At 50.3% G+C, this 16,544-nt stretch overlaps 2 protein-coding genes across 4 annotated transcripts in view; one reads left to right on the top strand and one right to left on the bottom strand.

The window, feature by feature from the left end:
• The window catches only part of CASKIN2 (CASK interacting protein 2), a 147,119-nt gene that overhangs the window by 91,797 nt on the left and 38,778 nt on the right, over positions 1–16,544 (bottom strand). Inside the window, exon 2 of the mRNA XM_044982720.1 lies at positions 10,048–10,115. The gene's annotated coding sequence lies outside the window, so the exon portion shown is untranslated. The remainder of the gene's footprint in view (positions 1–10,047; positions 10,116–16,544) is intronic.
• Positions 2,693–16,417, top strand: LOC123345709 (melanin-concentrating hormone receptor 1-like). 3 transcript variants are annotated; one of them, XM_044982736.1, is made up of 3 exons: positions 6,156–6,555; positions 7,207–7,359; positions 12,310–16,417. In XM_044982736.1, the coding sequence occupies exons 2-3, from the start codon at positions 7,344–7,346 to the stop codon at positions 13,356–13,358; spliced, it is 1,065 nt and encodes a 354-aa protein (XP_044838671.1). In that variant the 5' UTR covers positions 6,156–6,555; positions 7,207–7,343; the 3' UTR covers positions 13,359–16,417. The 3 variants fall into 3 exon arrangements, with proteins under 3 accessions (XP_044838672.1, XP_044838671.1, XP_044838670.1); XM_044982737.1 differs by lacking the exons at positions 6,156–6,555; positions 7,207–7,359 and adding an exon at positions 2,693–2,777; XM_044982735.1 differs by lacking the exon at positions 7,207–7,359.

Below are 16,544 nucleotides of genomic sequence, written 5' to 3'. Positions count from 1 at the left end.
GAACTAATCCACGTAGTGCTGGCCTTGCAATGTGACCTGATGAGTCCTAACATGCAGCCCCCAATTGCCCCATGCAAGAAGAGGACACAGCTGATCAACTACGGGTTTTACTGCTAGTGAGCAGGCAGCAAGCAATTTGTATTCGCTGCTCGGGGAGAAGGTAAGTGTGACAACATATTATGGCTGGCTGCATTTATTGCTGAAGTGACCCTTTATGAGCAGTTATACAGAGAGAGCAGCTCGCTGCTCCCATGAAATCTCGGACACCAAAGGGTAGGGTTTGAATGTCAGGCTGCTGTGAATGCAGACAATCCCCCATATGATGCCTGAAGGAGAGCTTGGATCAAGACATAAACCCCAAGAGAGGCAGGTATTGATTGCAGCAGTGCTGAACGTTAGTCACTTCACTTCCAAGCTAAAAACACCACCACATGTTAACATAACGATAAGGCTATAGTTACAGGAAATACAGAGGCTAAGTCTACCCTGGTAACCTTAACCTGTCCACATTACACTCATGGGCCCAAATTCTCCTTTCAAAGTCTCTCACTGGTGTGACCCTATCAAAGTCAATGGGTACGCCCTACGGTAAGCGAGAAGGGGAACTTGCCCATCTAGTATTGTGGACTAATAGTGATGCTGATATATGTCATATGCAACGGGCCCATTTCTGCCTTCAGATCTGCACCCACCTCTCCAAATGATGTTGATGGGAGTTGCTCAGATGGACTTATTACACCTCTGACTTACTGGTGTAAATCAGGAGGGTAAATCCACTGGAGGCAGTAGAAGTATGGTGCGGTAAGTGAAGGGAAAATTGGGCCTTGTGCACACAGCTGTAGATGAGTTACTATTCAACCCCAAACTTTTTCATTTCTGGACTTTGCAGCATTTAAAACTGCAGCTGCCTCCTTGCCCTATCTGTTCTTATAAATGGGAAGTAACTGGCATTCTACCCTGAGGCAGTACCTGCCTCCCTCAGGGCTCCTTGCTGTTGATACCAGATACTGGTACAACCCGGGAATTTCTTATCATAACAGTGGAATGTGTCCATTTGCTGAGCACAGATCCATATCCCTGACCTTACTGAGACAGTTACAGCCATGGCAGCCCGGTGCCAGGAGCCTCTCCACTTCCCTGCGCAATGTGGAGAGCTACTTGTCCCTCCTTGTTATTTTTGGCTGCTCTTTTGTCTTTGGGATTCTTTAATCTTTAACAAGGAAAAGAAAGCTGCAGAAGCCACTTGCCTTGGCCTTTGGCTCGCTGCAATCAGCCAGGGGAAGCAGGGCATAAATATCAAAGCCTCAAATTAGCAGTCTGAGACTAGAATTACTAACGGGCTGACCAGTCAGTTCTAATCTTTCATTTCAATGGCAAGAAAGTGGCAGTGAGAGAAGAAGTGATTTTCTAGGTTCAGATGAATGCCCCGTTTGACATTCAGCTCAGTTAAAAAGAAGTTTGAAGTGACCAATTAGCCAGCATCCGGGCTTGTAAAGGGATATGTGTGTGTATACAGGTTATTTTATTGACCAGCCGAGAAAAAAATTAATTCACTCTGAAAAGTTCATTAGGAATGCACAAAAACACAAGATGAGGGAAGATGGTATTGTAGCTAAGGGCAGACCTGGAGTTAGGAACACAGGGTTTGCACTTTGCTCTGCCACAGACTCACTGCATGGCTTTGTGCAAGTTACTTAACTTCTCTGTGTCTCACTTGTCTCATCTGTCAAATGAGTGTGATAATGCTTATCTACTTCCCAGGGTGAGAGTGGCTAAATGAATGAACGGTTGTGCAGTGCTTTGAGATTCTTGGCTAGAAGGGGCTGTAAAAGTGCAAAATATGACTATTACACAGAGATTGCTGAATACCACCAGCTCAAATAGGGTGAAATTCAACCCTGTACTGAGGGCCAATGAACCATATAAGTCTGATTTTGACATGCAAGTGGTGCATAGCCCTTGTGCTGGTTTTCTGCACAGGACTGAATTTTACCCACAGTGCTCATTTGATCAGTTTAAAGGAAAATGGTTGTGATTAGTATTAATACCATCAAGCACAGTCCTGCAAACTCTGACTTGCATGAATAGTGATGCCAGTGGGCTAATTATGTACATGAGGATTTGCAGGGTTAGGCCCTTAGCTAGTGTATAGAGTGCCAATCAGAGCAGTATCTAGGTATTAAGTACATATTTACTAAGTAAGAATGAATTTAAAAATTCATTTGCAAAACCAGTTGGAGAGACTGTTATAATAGTTTTGTAACAGTGGATTGTGCCAGCATCTTCCCCAGGGCTTGCTGCAGTTTTGCTCATACTGCATAAGAAAGGGACACAGGTAGAGACACAGGAAATGCAACTCATCACTGGAATGCAAGAGACTTTCAGTGTTAAACTGTTGTTAAAGCAAACAGATTTGTCTCCCAGTAATAGAATTTGCCTTTCAACAACTTTGGAAGTCTCCATCTTTCTTATGCATTCAAGTGGCTTTCCTCCATTTCCTGTGCCTTAACCTACTTCATTAAACTAGCAAGATGGCAGCCCCCCCTCCGCCCCGTTTGGTTGTTAATTACTCTCTCTTTTAATGTAAGGCACATTTTCACTGTGAGTTAGTGACTCAATTTTCATTGCAATTAGACAAAGTGGTTAGTTTAACACTTATACTACATTTCCAACTTCTACAACTGATTTCAATGGCAGTTTTGCCTGCAGGATCCGGATTTAGATAAACTGGCATAATGCACACAGAAAACTGCTGTCTCACAATGGCCAGGCAGGTGGTGAGTTGATTACTCCTATTGCTTCTACTGATGGGCTATGAATTGTGCATGCAGCTAGTCTATGCTAACACATCTGATTGTTTTGTTATCCCATCCTCTCTTCCCCATTGGTTTAATCCACCTGCTATGGCTTGTCCTTTAGACTATAAATCCACTGGGGCAGAGGTTGCCTTTTACTGTATGTTTGTACAGGGCTTATTTAGCACAATAGGGTCCCAATGTTGCTGAGGCCTTAAGAGAAATGATGAATAATACAATGTGGAATAATACCATAAAATTATGATGTTGATGATAAAGTGAATCCGAAGTGCAGAGTATCAGATTACAGAAAGATAAGACCATTCCACTTGTACATTGGGGGATATTGGCATTGTGGTCTATCATGCCTCAGGTATCTGAGAAATTGTATTGCAGTTTTCCTTTAATGCTGCAACTGTTTCACAAGTGAACAATAATGTTAGAGGTGTAAGTGCCAAAATAATGCTTTGCTTTGGAAACCTGCTGAATCTTAAATGTCAAACTTCCACTTTGGGGAAAAACTGGTGTCTGTGCAGAAAGCAACTTCCTCCCCTGGGAAAAGTAATACAGACTTTAAAACTGAGCATGGCAAAAGCTGTTTAAAGAAACATATCTACCTTCTGGACAATGTCACTTTTCCATAAGCTTCACTGATTCCACACATTCTCATATCCCATGGGTATCCCACTGCTGAGAAACATCTTGGGTCAAATTCTCCACTCACTTACACCAGTAAAACATCAGTGGAGAATTTGCCACTTCCTGCCTCCAGTCCTTCTGTGTGCATAACACATCGACAATGCAAGTGTCACATCTCCCTTTTAGTGGCTAATCCACTAGAGGATAACAGCCTACTGCTGCTGCCAGCTAATGGTAATATACTCCTTTAACTTAAGTGGTTGGAGGGCCGAGCTGCAGTGCTAGGGTCAAACTCTGCTGAAATGACAATCCATGTATGAGTCATGAGAAGTGCACACCAAGGGCCTGATTTTAAGAGATGCTGAGTCCCTGCAGCTCTCACTGACTTCAACTAAGGTTGTGGGTGCACAGCACTTTTGAAAATCAACTACTCTGCTGATCTCAGCCCTCACAATGGTATGTGGAAAGAGCGAAAGCTAAAATTACAGTCTAAAAAAAATAATTCCAGGTTCAGGAATCAAATAAATAAATAATTCAATAATAAATGTTGAATTGATTACAAGAAGAACTATCTCAAACGTGGAATGAAACACGCAGCCTGAGTCAGAGGAAGCTGAGGGGGATCAGAGGATGAAACTGGTGTTTACACTCTTTTTGGTGGGTAATTTATCCGGTGTCTTGACAGCCCACAGCAGCGCTCTCTCAAATCTGTTAGTGGTGCTTGCTCTGACTCACTGATGAAAGGACTTTGTGTGTGTGTGAGAGAGAGAAATCTATATTGCCCGTTTGCCGCCAGGAAAGCAGAACAATCGAAAAGACAAAAACTAATCACATCAAACTCTCACTGGTGGCCAGAAAATGACTCATTACAACCAAAGGAGCACTGCTGAGCTCAACCTCAATCCATGGGGCTCATCGACAATATACCAAAATCCATGGCTAGTGATGTATGTGTCTGACTGGGCTGAGCAGAACCATCTCTATAGGATTTCAGCTCCAGGAAGGGGAACTCGGAGGTGGCACCATGTGCTAATTTAGGGTTTGTCTACTGGGGTTCATGACCTCTGAGGAGGGTCATGAACCAATGTCAGGCACTCCTGACCACTCTGCCCTTCTCCAGTTGGTAAAGGGGTGGGGGGGAATCCCAGCTAGATGAGAGGGAGCCTTAGAGGGACCCAGTGTGGGAAAGTTTGGGAATCAAGCTAATTCCTTGTATTTGGGACCATGTCCTAGCTGGGGGTCAGTCCTGGGAGTGGGAGGAGTATGGGGAGAGGGGAAATACACAAGGAGAATGGAGAAGATATGCACAGTGACTGGTTTACAGTGGCTCCATGGAGCCGGGCCCATGCTCAGAAGGGGCCCCGGCCTGTTCTGCTTGCACTGTGTCCCAAGACCCTGCTGGCTCCCCCTGCCTACCACTTGCTCCTCTCGGCCTGCCCACCAGCTGGCCAAGGGCTCCTCTCTGTTCCCTGCCTCCACTCCCACCCCCTTGCTCCTCTCAGCCCCCAGGCCAGACCCCAGTGCACCTCCGGCTCTGGGGAGTCTCTGCTTCCTACCACCTGTGGGGCCCCACCTGTCTCCCTGAAGCTGAGCCGCCTGGGACTGGTGCAGAAGCCTGGCCAGTCTCAGCCAGATGTGTGTGTGGGAGGGAAGACAGTGTGGAGGGCTTGACTGGGCCCCTCCAGGGAAGTGCGTCTTGAGGGACCCCGGCTGGGGCAGGTCCTGGCCTGGCTGATAGCACCACTCCCAAGAGGATGGAGCGATTCCTGGCTCTGGGACCAGCACTGGGACCAGGCCTGGCTGCGCTGCCGGTTCAGCCGGCAGACACAGTTGCCTCCCAGCACGGCCGGTGAGCGTAGCTGGAAGGCAGGGGTTAGGGGAGTGGGTCTGTGGGCAGTATGGGGGCGGTGCTGGGCTGTGAAGGGGCGGGGAGGATCTGTGTGTGTTGGGGCACTAGGGATTGGGGGTTCTGTGGGGGGGGTGCTGGGCAGTTGTGGTGGGGCTGTGGGCAGGGGTGGTGTTGTGCAGGGCGCTGTACATTTGTGGGCAGGTTGGGAGGGCACTGGGCATAGTGGGTCCAGGGGGCCTCTGGACATAGGGAGTCGGGAGGTGTTGGGCGGGGGGGGGGGGCTGTGTGGTGTGGCATGGGCCTTCCCCTGAGGGGAAGCACAGGGCTGGGCAGGCCGCTGTGCGTCCGGCAACTGCCAGTTTGTAAACAGTGCCCTCTCATTGGGCAGAGCGAGGCCGCCCCTGCCATGCCATGCCCCATTGCCTCTGGCTGGCTCCTCACTCCAAGGACTGACCTCCCCACCCCGTGCCCATTGCCTCCATGGGGACCCACAAAAGGTTAATCCGGCCCTGGATATGCCCCATGGGGGAGCTGGTTCCTCCCCCCCCGCCTGATCCAATGCCCAGCCAGGTTTGCCACAGGGGAGGGCTACCACACTGTGCCCCGCTCCCCTTCCCCCGCCTGCCGGGGCAGAGTCCCGTTGCGGGAGGAAGCGGCTCGCTGGCTCCTGGGCAGGACCCCCGGCTCCCGGCGGCGCTGTGTGTGAACGCGTGCGTGGCGGCCGGCGTCAGCTGCTCTTTGATGTCAGTGCTGCGGCGCTGAGCGCCCCGGGGAGGGGGCGGGAGACCAGCCCCGGCCGCCGCTCCGCTCCTCCCGGGCAGCCAGCGCGCGGCGGCGGCGGCGGCGGCGGCAGTGAATGCGGGGCTGATCCAGCGGCGGCCGCAGGGGAGCGGCGCTGGAGGCGGACGCGGCGCCCGCCGCTAGGGGCTGCAGGCTCGGCTCCCCCGGCAGCTCTCTCCGGAGCCGGGACCGAAGCAGCCAAGTTCATGCCCGCAGCCGCCAGAGCCGTGCAGCGCCCGGAACATCGGCTCCAGCCGCCCAGCCCGGCGGCCAGCGAAGTCCCCTGGAGGCGGCTCCCTGCCCCGCCTGCCGCCGGCCCCTTCCCTCTCCCACGCCCCGCGGCCCGCAGAGCGATGCCGGGGAGCGGGCAGGCGTCCAGGCCAGGCGAGGAATCGGGCTGAGGTTCGCCTCCTAGCTGCCAGATGGCCTCGGAGAACTCCCTGCCCCTGTGCCCAAGGAACTGCTCCGCCTGGGCTCCCAGGAACGGGTCCGGTAAGTGCGGGCCGGGGGGCCGGCGGGGCCGAGCGCAGCAGCAGACCCCACGGGGTGGGCTGGGACAGGTGGGCAGGGAAGCCTCTGGCAAGGGGATCTCTTGTTGCTGCTTTGACTGGCGCCGGCTACCGGCACGCGGAGGTTTGGGGGAGCCCAGCGCTGGCCCCACCTACACGCCCTGCACTCTCCGGGCTTGAAACGGAACCGGCTCCAAGATGTGCTGAGCCTGGCCCGAGGGGAGATTCCGCTTTAGCGCCTCTGCCTGGCCTGGCCCGTAACCCTCGGGGAACAGGGCTGAGCTCTCCGCTCCAGTCCCCCCTCCCTCGTCCGTCCCCCCACGTCCCCACCCCAGTTAGACACGCGGCAGGTTGGTGAAATTTACACTTCAGAACCAGCTGGGCCTGGACAGCTCCCGCGCTGGTCTCCCGGCTCCACTGGGGGCCGCTCTCCGGACCCCGCCGGGGGGCTCCGTTCAGAGTGCGAAGGGAGGGAGAAGTTGAATGCGGCAGCTTGCAAAGTTCCCAGCAAAGCTCCCTTTCAATTAACCATAGGCGTCGTGCGAGGGACTGCATCCAGTGAGAAGGCTCCTCCCTCCAGGGCCAGTCCGGAACCCTCTGGGTTCAGCCTTATTATTTTTTATTCGAAACTTAGTAATGGCCAGTTGAAATTCTTCCACTGCATTCCGAGCCTAAGGCAATCATCATCAGAATGCCTAGCAGTTCCAGCCCTCGCTCTCAAAAGCACTTCACAGTGGAGGGGAAGCGTCATCTCAGTGTTACAGCTGGGAAATGAGGCACAGAGAAGGTAAGCAGCTTGGTTGGGATCACAAAGGGAACCTGGTAATGCTGGGAGCAAAACCCAGGTCTTGGGACTTTTGCTTTATCCCTTGGACCCTGCTACCACCTTACAGCCGTAAGCCAATATGGTTTATCCTGTGAAGAAGCCCATTAAGCCAGGTGCTCAGTAGTGTACATTGGTGAGGTTCCAGTGACTTCAATGGAACTACAAGGATCTATAGCAGCTGAGGATCTGACACCAATATCAATAGAAGCAGCGGTTCTCAAACTAGGGGGGGCTGCCTCCCAGGGGAGGTGCAGGAAAGTGTCAAGGGAGGTGCAAGCTGCTTGTGGGTGTTTTTTTTTTTAAGATCTCTGTCCTTCAATAGGAGGCAGCCCAGGCTTGGCTCTCCTTCTCCCCGCTCCTTCCCAATCCCTCACCTGGAGGTGGTGGGACTCCAGCTGTCAGCCCCAGGGTGGCAGCACAGAAGGGTGGCAATGGGGCACTAAGTCTGCTGTGAAAAGTGTTATTTACAAATATCACTTTTCACATCGCCACACTTACTTCTGTGCTGCTACTGGCACAGAGCTGCCTTCAGAGCTGGGCATCTGGCCAGCAGCTACTGTTCTCCCCTCTGCCGTCAGACCTGGGTGGCGGTATATGTACTGGGGGAGGGGACATAAATGACTACAGCTACAAATAAGGGAGACCCGATCAAATAAGCTGGAGAACTACTGCAATAGAGCAATGAATATTTACACCAGCTGAGGATCTAACTCCTTATTTCAGAAGGTGGATGACACTGTCACCTTTATTCACTGAATGCTTCACTTTAAGTCCTTCGTTAGCAAACACACTAAAAGACAGTTTAATACGTATTTGGATAGGTTTGTTACAAGTACATTCTCCCCTTAGAGATAAAGCTCTGTAGGCCAGATCCTGTGATCCCCATTCAGGCAAAACTTCCACTAAAGCAGGGGCCGGCAACCTTTCAGAAGTGGTGTGCTGAGTCTTAATTTATTCACTCTAATTTAAGGTTTTGCATGCCAGTAATCCATTTTAACGTTTTTAGAAGATCTCTTTCTATAAGTCTTTAATATATAACTAAACTATTGTTGTAAGTAAATTAAATAAGGTTTTTCAAATGTTTAAGAAGCTTCATTTAAAATTAAATTAAAATGCAGAGCCCCCTGGACCGATGGCCAGGACCTGGGCAGCGTGAGTGCCACTGAAAATCAGCTCGCATGCCGCCTTCGGCGTGTGTGCCATAGGTTGGCTTCTCCTGCACTAAAGTGAATGAATGTTTTGACTGATTATGGATCACAGGATGAGATGTAGAGCCATTAACAAGGACAGTGACACCAAATTGTGACAAATCTTGTTGCCATATAAGAATTCAAGTAGTTGTCATAATTCTGCAGTGCATGGACACTTGGCCTTTCACTGGAGTCATGGAGATAGAGCTCAGATCCTTCTGTTCTGAAAGTCCCTACCCACTTGAGCTAAAGGAGAATCTCCTTCAGATGGTAGCAGTACAGAGTCTAATCCACACAGCTGAGTAGTTCTGATTTTATTCAGTGGAGGGCACTAGTGCATATACACACTAAATTCATTGCAACACTTACTAATATGGCCTTAAACCCTAAGGTCCTGTCTACACTGCACTAACTGTCAGTCTCTCTCATTGGCTAAAATTTCCCCTTCATTCCACTGTCCTTCAGTACACACTGCACCAGTTGTCTGCATACATGCTGCCCTCCATCCCCATGTTGGCTTCTTTTTAGTGTTGCTTTAAGTACAAAGTTTTCAAAGCTCTTTGGGATCCTTCAGGATGAAAGGCGTTATATAAATAATCCTTTATGTGAGGCCTTTGTGCTTACATTAATGTTGCTATAAGATTATTTGTGCTTGTACCAAACATTACAAAACCACCGCAAGCATTTTAAAAAACTCAGTTGTACACCAGCAAAGTACATTTTAATGGCTGGGAGTCTGAATATAATGTCCTGTGTTTTAATAACACAATCCTCCCTGTTCCTGGAAGCGGCGGGGTGAGGACACACATCTCATACTAGCTACTATATAGCAGCTTGGAGGGAGAGTCTTATTCTTCTAGTCTCCCACCTCCAGGCCCCGGGAAAGAGGGAAGCCAGTCTGGATGCTCTGGAGATGTGTGGGCTTGATAATGTGGGAGAAACAACAGATCTCAATTGTGTTCCTATGGCAGAGTGTTATTTAAAGCCATAGAGCACCGGGCTTTTCTTGGGGATTAATGACCAGCTGGGAGGAATTGATACACTTCAGCCACAGCCATGACAGGGGCCATTAAGCTCAGTGGGTCACTAATCCCCTGGAAACAGCCTGTGCCAAAGTTATTTCTATTATGAGCTGAACATGGGGGGTGGGCGCCAGCAGGAAAATCTCACAGGCATATGGATTTTTTCTTATGGATGATATATTTTCCATTAGTTTGGACAAAGTGTTCCTAAGACATCAGCCAAACAGATTCTCATCATTCACTTCAGTTTCTAATCAGTAGCAGATGAAGCAGCAGGGGGCTGTCTTTGCTGGAGATACAAATATGAATCCTTAGCAAACCAGTCTGCTTTACCTGTGACAAGGCTCTTCCCATCTGTGGCTGATTGTCTGCGTTCTGTCAACTGTGCAGATGCTTGAGATAGGATGCATACGGCTATAGATTCAAAATGTTCCTACCTGGCTTTGTTTACGACTCATCCTGAGGCTTCCAAGTGTCAAAAGCATACTTGTCACATCTCTGCTCCCTAGAAAGTAAACATGACATGACTGAGGTGGAACAAGTCTGTTTTGCTAGTCCTGGGTCTGATCCTGCTCTGACCCCCACCCCACCCTCAATGTAAATTGAGAGTTACTCCATTGACTTCTGTCAAGTTACTCCAGATTTACTCTGATGTAACAGATAAAAGTTTGGACTCAAGAGTTTTAACTGGCAATACTTGGCCCTGAGTGGGTATCTGCTGTTCAGAGGGACTGAACACTAGTGACGTATTTGCTAGTTTTTATTTATCTGGGTTCTACTGTAAATGTCCCCCACTTCCTCCCAGCACTACACCCCTGCAGGAACAAGTTGTTAAGGAGACAGAAGAATGGAGTAATTGAAAAGTGTTCCCAATTAAAATCAGTTTGAATCATCTGCAATTCAATGAGAGCCAGTCACAGAGTGGGCTTAGGGGATGCTAAAACTGCAGTGCATATCATTTCAACAGGCACACAAATAATTTACACAATGACTTCCCATGGAAACAACATACCCCATAGGAGAAAAAAAATGAGATAAAAAGTGATTTGCGTCCGCTGGGGATGGTGGTCTTCTCTTTGCACATGTGGTTTGTGGTGCTTCCTGACAAGGCAGTAGGTTCAGCAAACACTAACTCAGACTTGGGATGTCATGCAGAGAAATCAGGGCCGCCCAGAGGATTCAGGGGGCCTGGGGTCTTTGGTGGCAGGGGCCACCTGCCGCCAAATTGCCACCGAAGACCCGGCACTTTGGTGGCAGGTCCCGGGGTGGAAGGATCCCCTGCCATGGGTCTTCGGGGCACTTCAGCGGCGGGTCCCAGAGCAGAAGGACCCCCAGCCGCCAAATTGCCGCTGAAGCCCTGGATCAGAAGATGGTCCAGGGCCCCGTGCGAGTTTTCTGGGCCCCCCGGAGCGAGTGAAGGATCCCACTCCAGGGGCCCTGAAAAAGTCTCATGGGGCCCCTGCAGGACCTGGGGCAAATTGCCCCACTTGCCCCCCCCCCTCTGGGCAGCCCTGAGAGAAATCAGGTGTGAGTTGGCATTGGCCATTGGACCATTAACCTACAGAGACTATCAACATAACAAGTGAAAATGAATTTGGTTATCTGGGCCTAATGCTTTCCACAAGTGCTGAGCAGCTGCAGCTTCAATTGACTTCAGCTGGGTTCTCAGCACTACTGAAAATCGGGTGCCTAAATAGGGACTCAGGGGCCTAATTTTAGGCCCCCACTTTTGAAAATCTTGGCCTTAGTATTTAGGAGAAGCTTTAGAGATCTCTTGCAGGAGGTAGGTCAGAGCTGAGGTACATTGGCATAGCTGTTTCAAGTCAGGACTGAGGTACATTATGGCAGTGGTTTTCAAACCACAGGTCGTGACCCAGTACTGGGTCACGGAACGTAAGGCACTGGATTGTGGTGGCTCTGGTCAGCACCGCCGACTGGGCCATTAAAAGTCCCATCGGTGGTGCTGCCCAGCTAAGGCAGGCTAGTCCCTACCCCACGCTGCACCCCAGAAGTGGCCAGCAGCAGGTCCAGCTCCTAGACGGGGGGCCACAGGGAGTGGGGGGAGGAGGTGGTGCCTGTGGGCGAGAGCCACGCGGAGCTGCTTGCGCGCCTCTGCCTAGGAGCTGGACCTGCTGCTGGCCGCTTCCGGGGCGCAGCGCAGTCTGCGGTGCCAGGACAGGCAGGAAGCCTGCCTTAGCACCCTCACTGTGCCACTGACCGAGAGCTGCCTGAGGTAAGCCTATGCCCCAAACCCCATGTCCCAATCCCCTGCCCCAGCCCTGAGCCTCCCCCCAAACCCAGAGCCCCTTCCTGCACCCCAAACCCCTGCCCCAGCCTGGAGCCCCCTCAAACCCGGAGCCTCCTCCTGCACCCCAAACCCCTCATCCCCATCTCCGTTGGGTCACAGGCATCAACAATTTTCTTCAACTGGATTGCCAGAAAAAAAGTTTGAAAACCACTGCATTATGGGGATGCTTATATGGCAAAGTGGATGTAAATGTGAAACTAAGCTGGTATCCCATGTGCATTGGGCAGGGCAGGAAAAGGTGTAAGTTACCCCCACTTTAGTATCCACACAATTTCAGAATTCCTTAAACCTGTCTCTGAGCTGAGGAGAAATCCAGCTACACAGCGGTATTGGCACAGTGGGGGATGAAGCCCAGGCTGTTAAGACTCATGGCTCTGGTTTGTTTTGGCAGTGGCAGAAAGGGCAGCCCCCTACACCAATGTGATCATGCCTAGCCTATTCGGCATCATCTGTTTCCTGGGCATTGTCGGGAATCTCATCGTTATCTACACCATTGTCAAGAAGAAGAAGCTGAGGTGCAAGCAGACCGTGCCCGACATCTTCATTTTCAACCTCTCCATCGTGGATCTCCTCTTCCTGCTGGGCATGCCTTTCCTCATCCACCAGCTCCTTGGTAACGGCGCCTGGTATTTCGGGGCTCCTTTGTGCACCATCATCACTGCCTTGGACACCAACAGCCAGATCACCAGCACCAACATCCTGACAGTGATGACCCTTGACCGTTACCTGGCAACCGTCTACCCTCTGAAATCCACCTATGTCCGGACACCATGTGTAGCGGCCTCAGTAATCTGCTTGGTATGGCTCCTTTCCTTCCTGACCATCATTCCCGTGTGGATGTATGCAGGCCTGATGCCTCTGGAGGATGGGACTGTCCGCTGTGCTCTCTTGCTTCCCAACCCCGAGACTGATGTCTACTGGTTCACGCTCTACCAGTTCATGCTGGCCTTTGCTATCCCACTGATTGTCATCTGTGTTGTTTATTTTAAGATCCTCCAGCACATGGCTACCACTGTGGTCCCCCTTCCCCAGAGGAGCCTCCAGGTACGTACCAAGAAAGTCACCCGCATGGCAGTTGCTATCTGCTCTGCCTTTTTCATTTGCTGGGCCCCTTTCTACATCCTCCAGCTGGTGCATCTCGGCATTGACACGCCTTCTGTTGCCTTCTTCTATGCCTATAACTTCGCCATTAGCTTGGGCTATGCCAACAGCTGCCTCAACCCCTTCCTCTACATTGCCCTGAGTGAGACCTTCAAGCGCCAGTTCATGGTGGCCATCCGTCCTGCCAAGGAGCAGTTCCGCAACAATAGTTCCATCAACAACAACAGCGCAACAGAGGCCAGTGTGTGCCTAAAGCTTGCACCGGAATCCACTCAGCAGACTCAATTTCTGGAGGATTTTTCCCCACACTCTCTGCCTGTGACTGTCGCTGTTCACTAGGGGACTCTGTGGTCATGCCAGAAGATGGCTTTGGGGATCTTTTCTGGGAATGACACAAAGTAAGGAGGGCAGTGGATAAGAAGTAGCTTTTGACTGCTCTCAGTGAAGCACACGGACTACAGGTTTCCACTTTGGAGACTCACAGTCGAGTCCTCTCTCATTACAGGGCTCTGCATTCAATCTACCCTGGATCTAAGAGCTTCTGCATACTGGTTGCTTGGTCCACTGAGCAACGACTTGGGAATTCCTTTTAATTTCACACAAAACATTGGGCTCCTCTTGGAGGGAAAAGGGAAAGAGAGGGAGACATGAAAAGAGAGAAGTCTTTGGAAGGTATTTTATTGGCACTGAACGCCATGCCAGCCTTTAGCAAAAGGATCTCAATTGGGTCCTTACTGTTTGACCATTGTTTCTGGGAAAGAAGCTGATATGGACCCTCTTGCTTTAAGACTTGAACTTTTTTAAAATACTATTTTAAAAAGGGGGGAGAGGGCTAGAAAACTGAGCTTACCGAGGCCTATGCTTAAATTCCAGAAGCAAAAAGACAAGGAACTGCTCAGCAAAGCAGCCTTCAAAGTGCCTGAGGACCAAACTCACAAGCATTAGTGAGGGAACTCCTGCCTTGCTAAGATCCTCTGGACTTTTTGGGGAAGTCCCAACCTGCCTCCAGTGAGCTGTGCTGCTTGGCCGACCTATGAATATTCAGGAACTGGATGCTGGGGCCTTGACAAGCTGTCTCTATATATTTGCAAGCAAAATCAGACCCTCTGGCAGATAGTGATTGTACTGCTTCAAGGGACTTCACACAGTTGAGCAAAGCTGCTGCTCCTAACACCTGATCTGTAGATAGTCATCCCATTGAGCTTGCTTCCCCCATGCTGCTCCTTCAGTCTCCCTCCGTGCCCATCAATCTGCATGTTCATTAGGGAATATCACACAGGTGGCTTTTTAAAGATTCCTCCAAACAAGCCAGCGTGCACAAAGACAGATGTGTGTAGAGGAAGAGAATGGGCGGTCGCTCTGAGAAAATGCAGCTGCTTAAGGATAATGATAATATTACCAATTAAAACAAAAACGTCCATATTTGGCAAATACAGCTCTATCTCTCCAGAGACTGTGAGGTACTTTCACCTATTAGAGGGACATGGATCAGCTAAGTGCTGGGGATTACACTGATAGACTGCACAGGAGTCCCAGGAGACGTTCAGGAAAGTCTTAAGCTGCGTGTTAAACAAGGAGCAAGTGACTGTTGTGGAGGTGTGTCATGTAGCAGAAACATTACAACCACACACTGTTTCATAAGCACTCCTACAGAGACCACAAACGGCGCAAAGGAACTAATTCACATCCTCATAATCACACACTCATCCACACAGCTGCACACCTCCATGCAGCTACACACAATCACACATACAACTACAAAACATTCTTCAGAAACCATGCACACATTTGTAGGCACGTGTGTATATATAAGTACACAAAACCCATTAACATGCACACACATTCACCTACATCCACACTAGCTGATACACATGCAGGCAACCCCATATAGACACACAGTTATTTCTCTAACTACATACACCAGTGTAAGCACACACATCCCATGACCGCACTGTAGTCTCCCAATATTGTTCTCTGCCCCTAAAGGATAAATCTAGATACGTGGGCAGCCAACTCTTCAGGTCTATAACATACTCTTACCTCTTCTGATCTTTGTTCCCATCCTGACTGCATGGAATTTAACTCGCCTGTGCGGATTCTAGGGGGAGCTTTATTGTGGTTACTTGCTCTTTGGCCAATAACTTCCCTGAGGGGATGGGAGCAAGAGATAAGGAACACGGTCTTGGGGTTTGCTAAGGAGGGTCTTGTTCTTCTCAAGAAGGGCAAATACATCCTGTGTGACCCTCCAGTTGGGTAAGGAAGAGGGAAAGAGGGAGGATTGTGGCTCCTTTTCTGGTGAGAGCGGGTAGCCAGCGGAGATTGATTCCAATTCATTCTAATAAAAGAAATGGATTGAGTGAGGAAAGTTCTGGGAGGGGATGAACATGGGGACTGAACTACCCAAAAATCCCCTAAGCAGCAGCTCATCTTCCCTTCTGTCCAGGCCAGCGCCCCACTCACTGCTAGGTGAGCAGGGTCTTACTCCATTGAACTGAAGATCTTCAGAACGGATGGGTCCTTTCTTCCCAAACCAGGCATAAAACAAAATGTCCCTCACTTCCCTGGTCAGTCAGGGGCTGTGCCTGGTGTGGAGGCAGCAGGCTCAGCCTCCAAGGCAGGAATGTCTTGTGTCACTCAACAGCATCTCCCAGTTCTTAGAGCCAGGATGGGTTCCAAGCAGCAATGGGCCCCATGCTGCTCCTTCTCCACTCTTGTTGCTGGAGCAGGGAGTATAGAGTTCGGGGGAAGAGGGGACTAGTTCCCTATCCCTTCTGGGTCTGCTGCCAGAGAGGGAGTTGGGGCTGCTGTACGGATTGCGGAACTTGCAGGACCCCACCTGGACAGCCTGAATCACAGACAGGAGAGGTGGAGGAGCCCTGTTAGATTCCCCCAGAGCAGCCCTCTAGAGCAAAAGCAGGATTGTTCCCTATGGCCTGTGCTTAAGGGCTGGCTGTGATCAGGGAGTGGTGTTGAGAGATTCTGGATGAGGCTCCTTGGATGGAATAGTGCCAGCTGCAGCAAGGAGCAGGAACTGTGGGGGATGTAAAGCAGGGAGACAGGGAATCCCCATGGGCAGAGGCTCCACAAATCGAAAACCAAATCAAACATCCCCCAAGGTAAGGGAGGGGGCTCGTTTCATTTTTGTGTGAATCAGATATTGGTCACTGTGATAGAGACTTTGCCACCCTGCAGGAGTTGGGCATTTCCCACGCGTCTCTGAACAGGCTGCACAGACCTCTCCAGGGATCAAGACCAACAGAGTTTAAATTGAGAGGATTTCCCCAATGCTCCCTGCGTCTGCTACAAATGTGTAGTTATCCGTCTGTCCGCAAAGCTTGAGCTGGATGTGTCTGCGAGGCCTAAGGCCTCTTGTGTACTTTGTGCTGCTGGTATTTGGCTCTCGGGGAGAATGCCATATTGTTATCTTGTGTACAATAAAGACATTTGTGCTTGAGCTGGTTGGCTCCAGGCCTGTGCTCAGTCTGATCCCGTACTGCAAGCCCAGTGCTGCTAAACACTTTGTAT

The sequence above is a fragment of the Mauremys mutica genome, chromosome 12 (assembly GCF_020497125.1).
Source record: "Mauremys mutica isolate MM-2020 ecotype Southern chromosome 12, ASM2049712v1, whole genome shotgun sequence".
Lineage (NCBI taxonomy): Eukaryota > Metazoa > Chordata > Testudines > Geoemydidae > Mauremys > Mauremys mutica.
This window is presented reverse-complemented; position numbering and strand designations above follow the sequence as displayed.

What these genes read in the sequence shown, in the direction of transcription:
- LOC123345709 (XM_044982735.1), top strand. Translation starts at nt 6,486, where the DNA reads ATGGCCTCGGAGAACTCCCTGCCCCTGTGCCCAAGGAACTGCTCCGCC. An exon ending in GGCTCCCAGGAACGGGTCCG is followed by an intron (nt 6,556 to 12,309) that starts GTAAGTGCGGGC and finishes TTGTTTTGGCAG; the next exon opens with TGGCAGAAAGGGCAGCCCCC.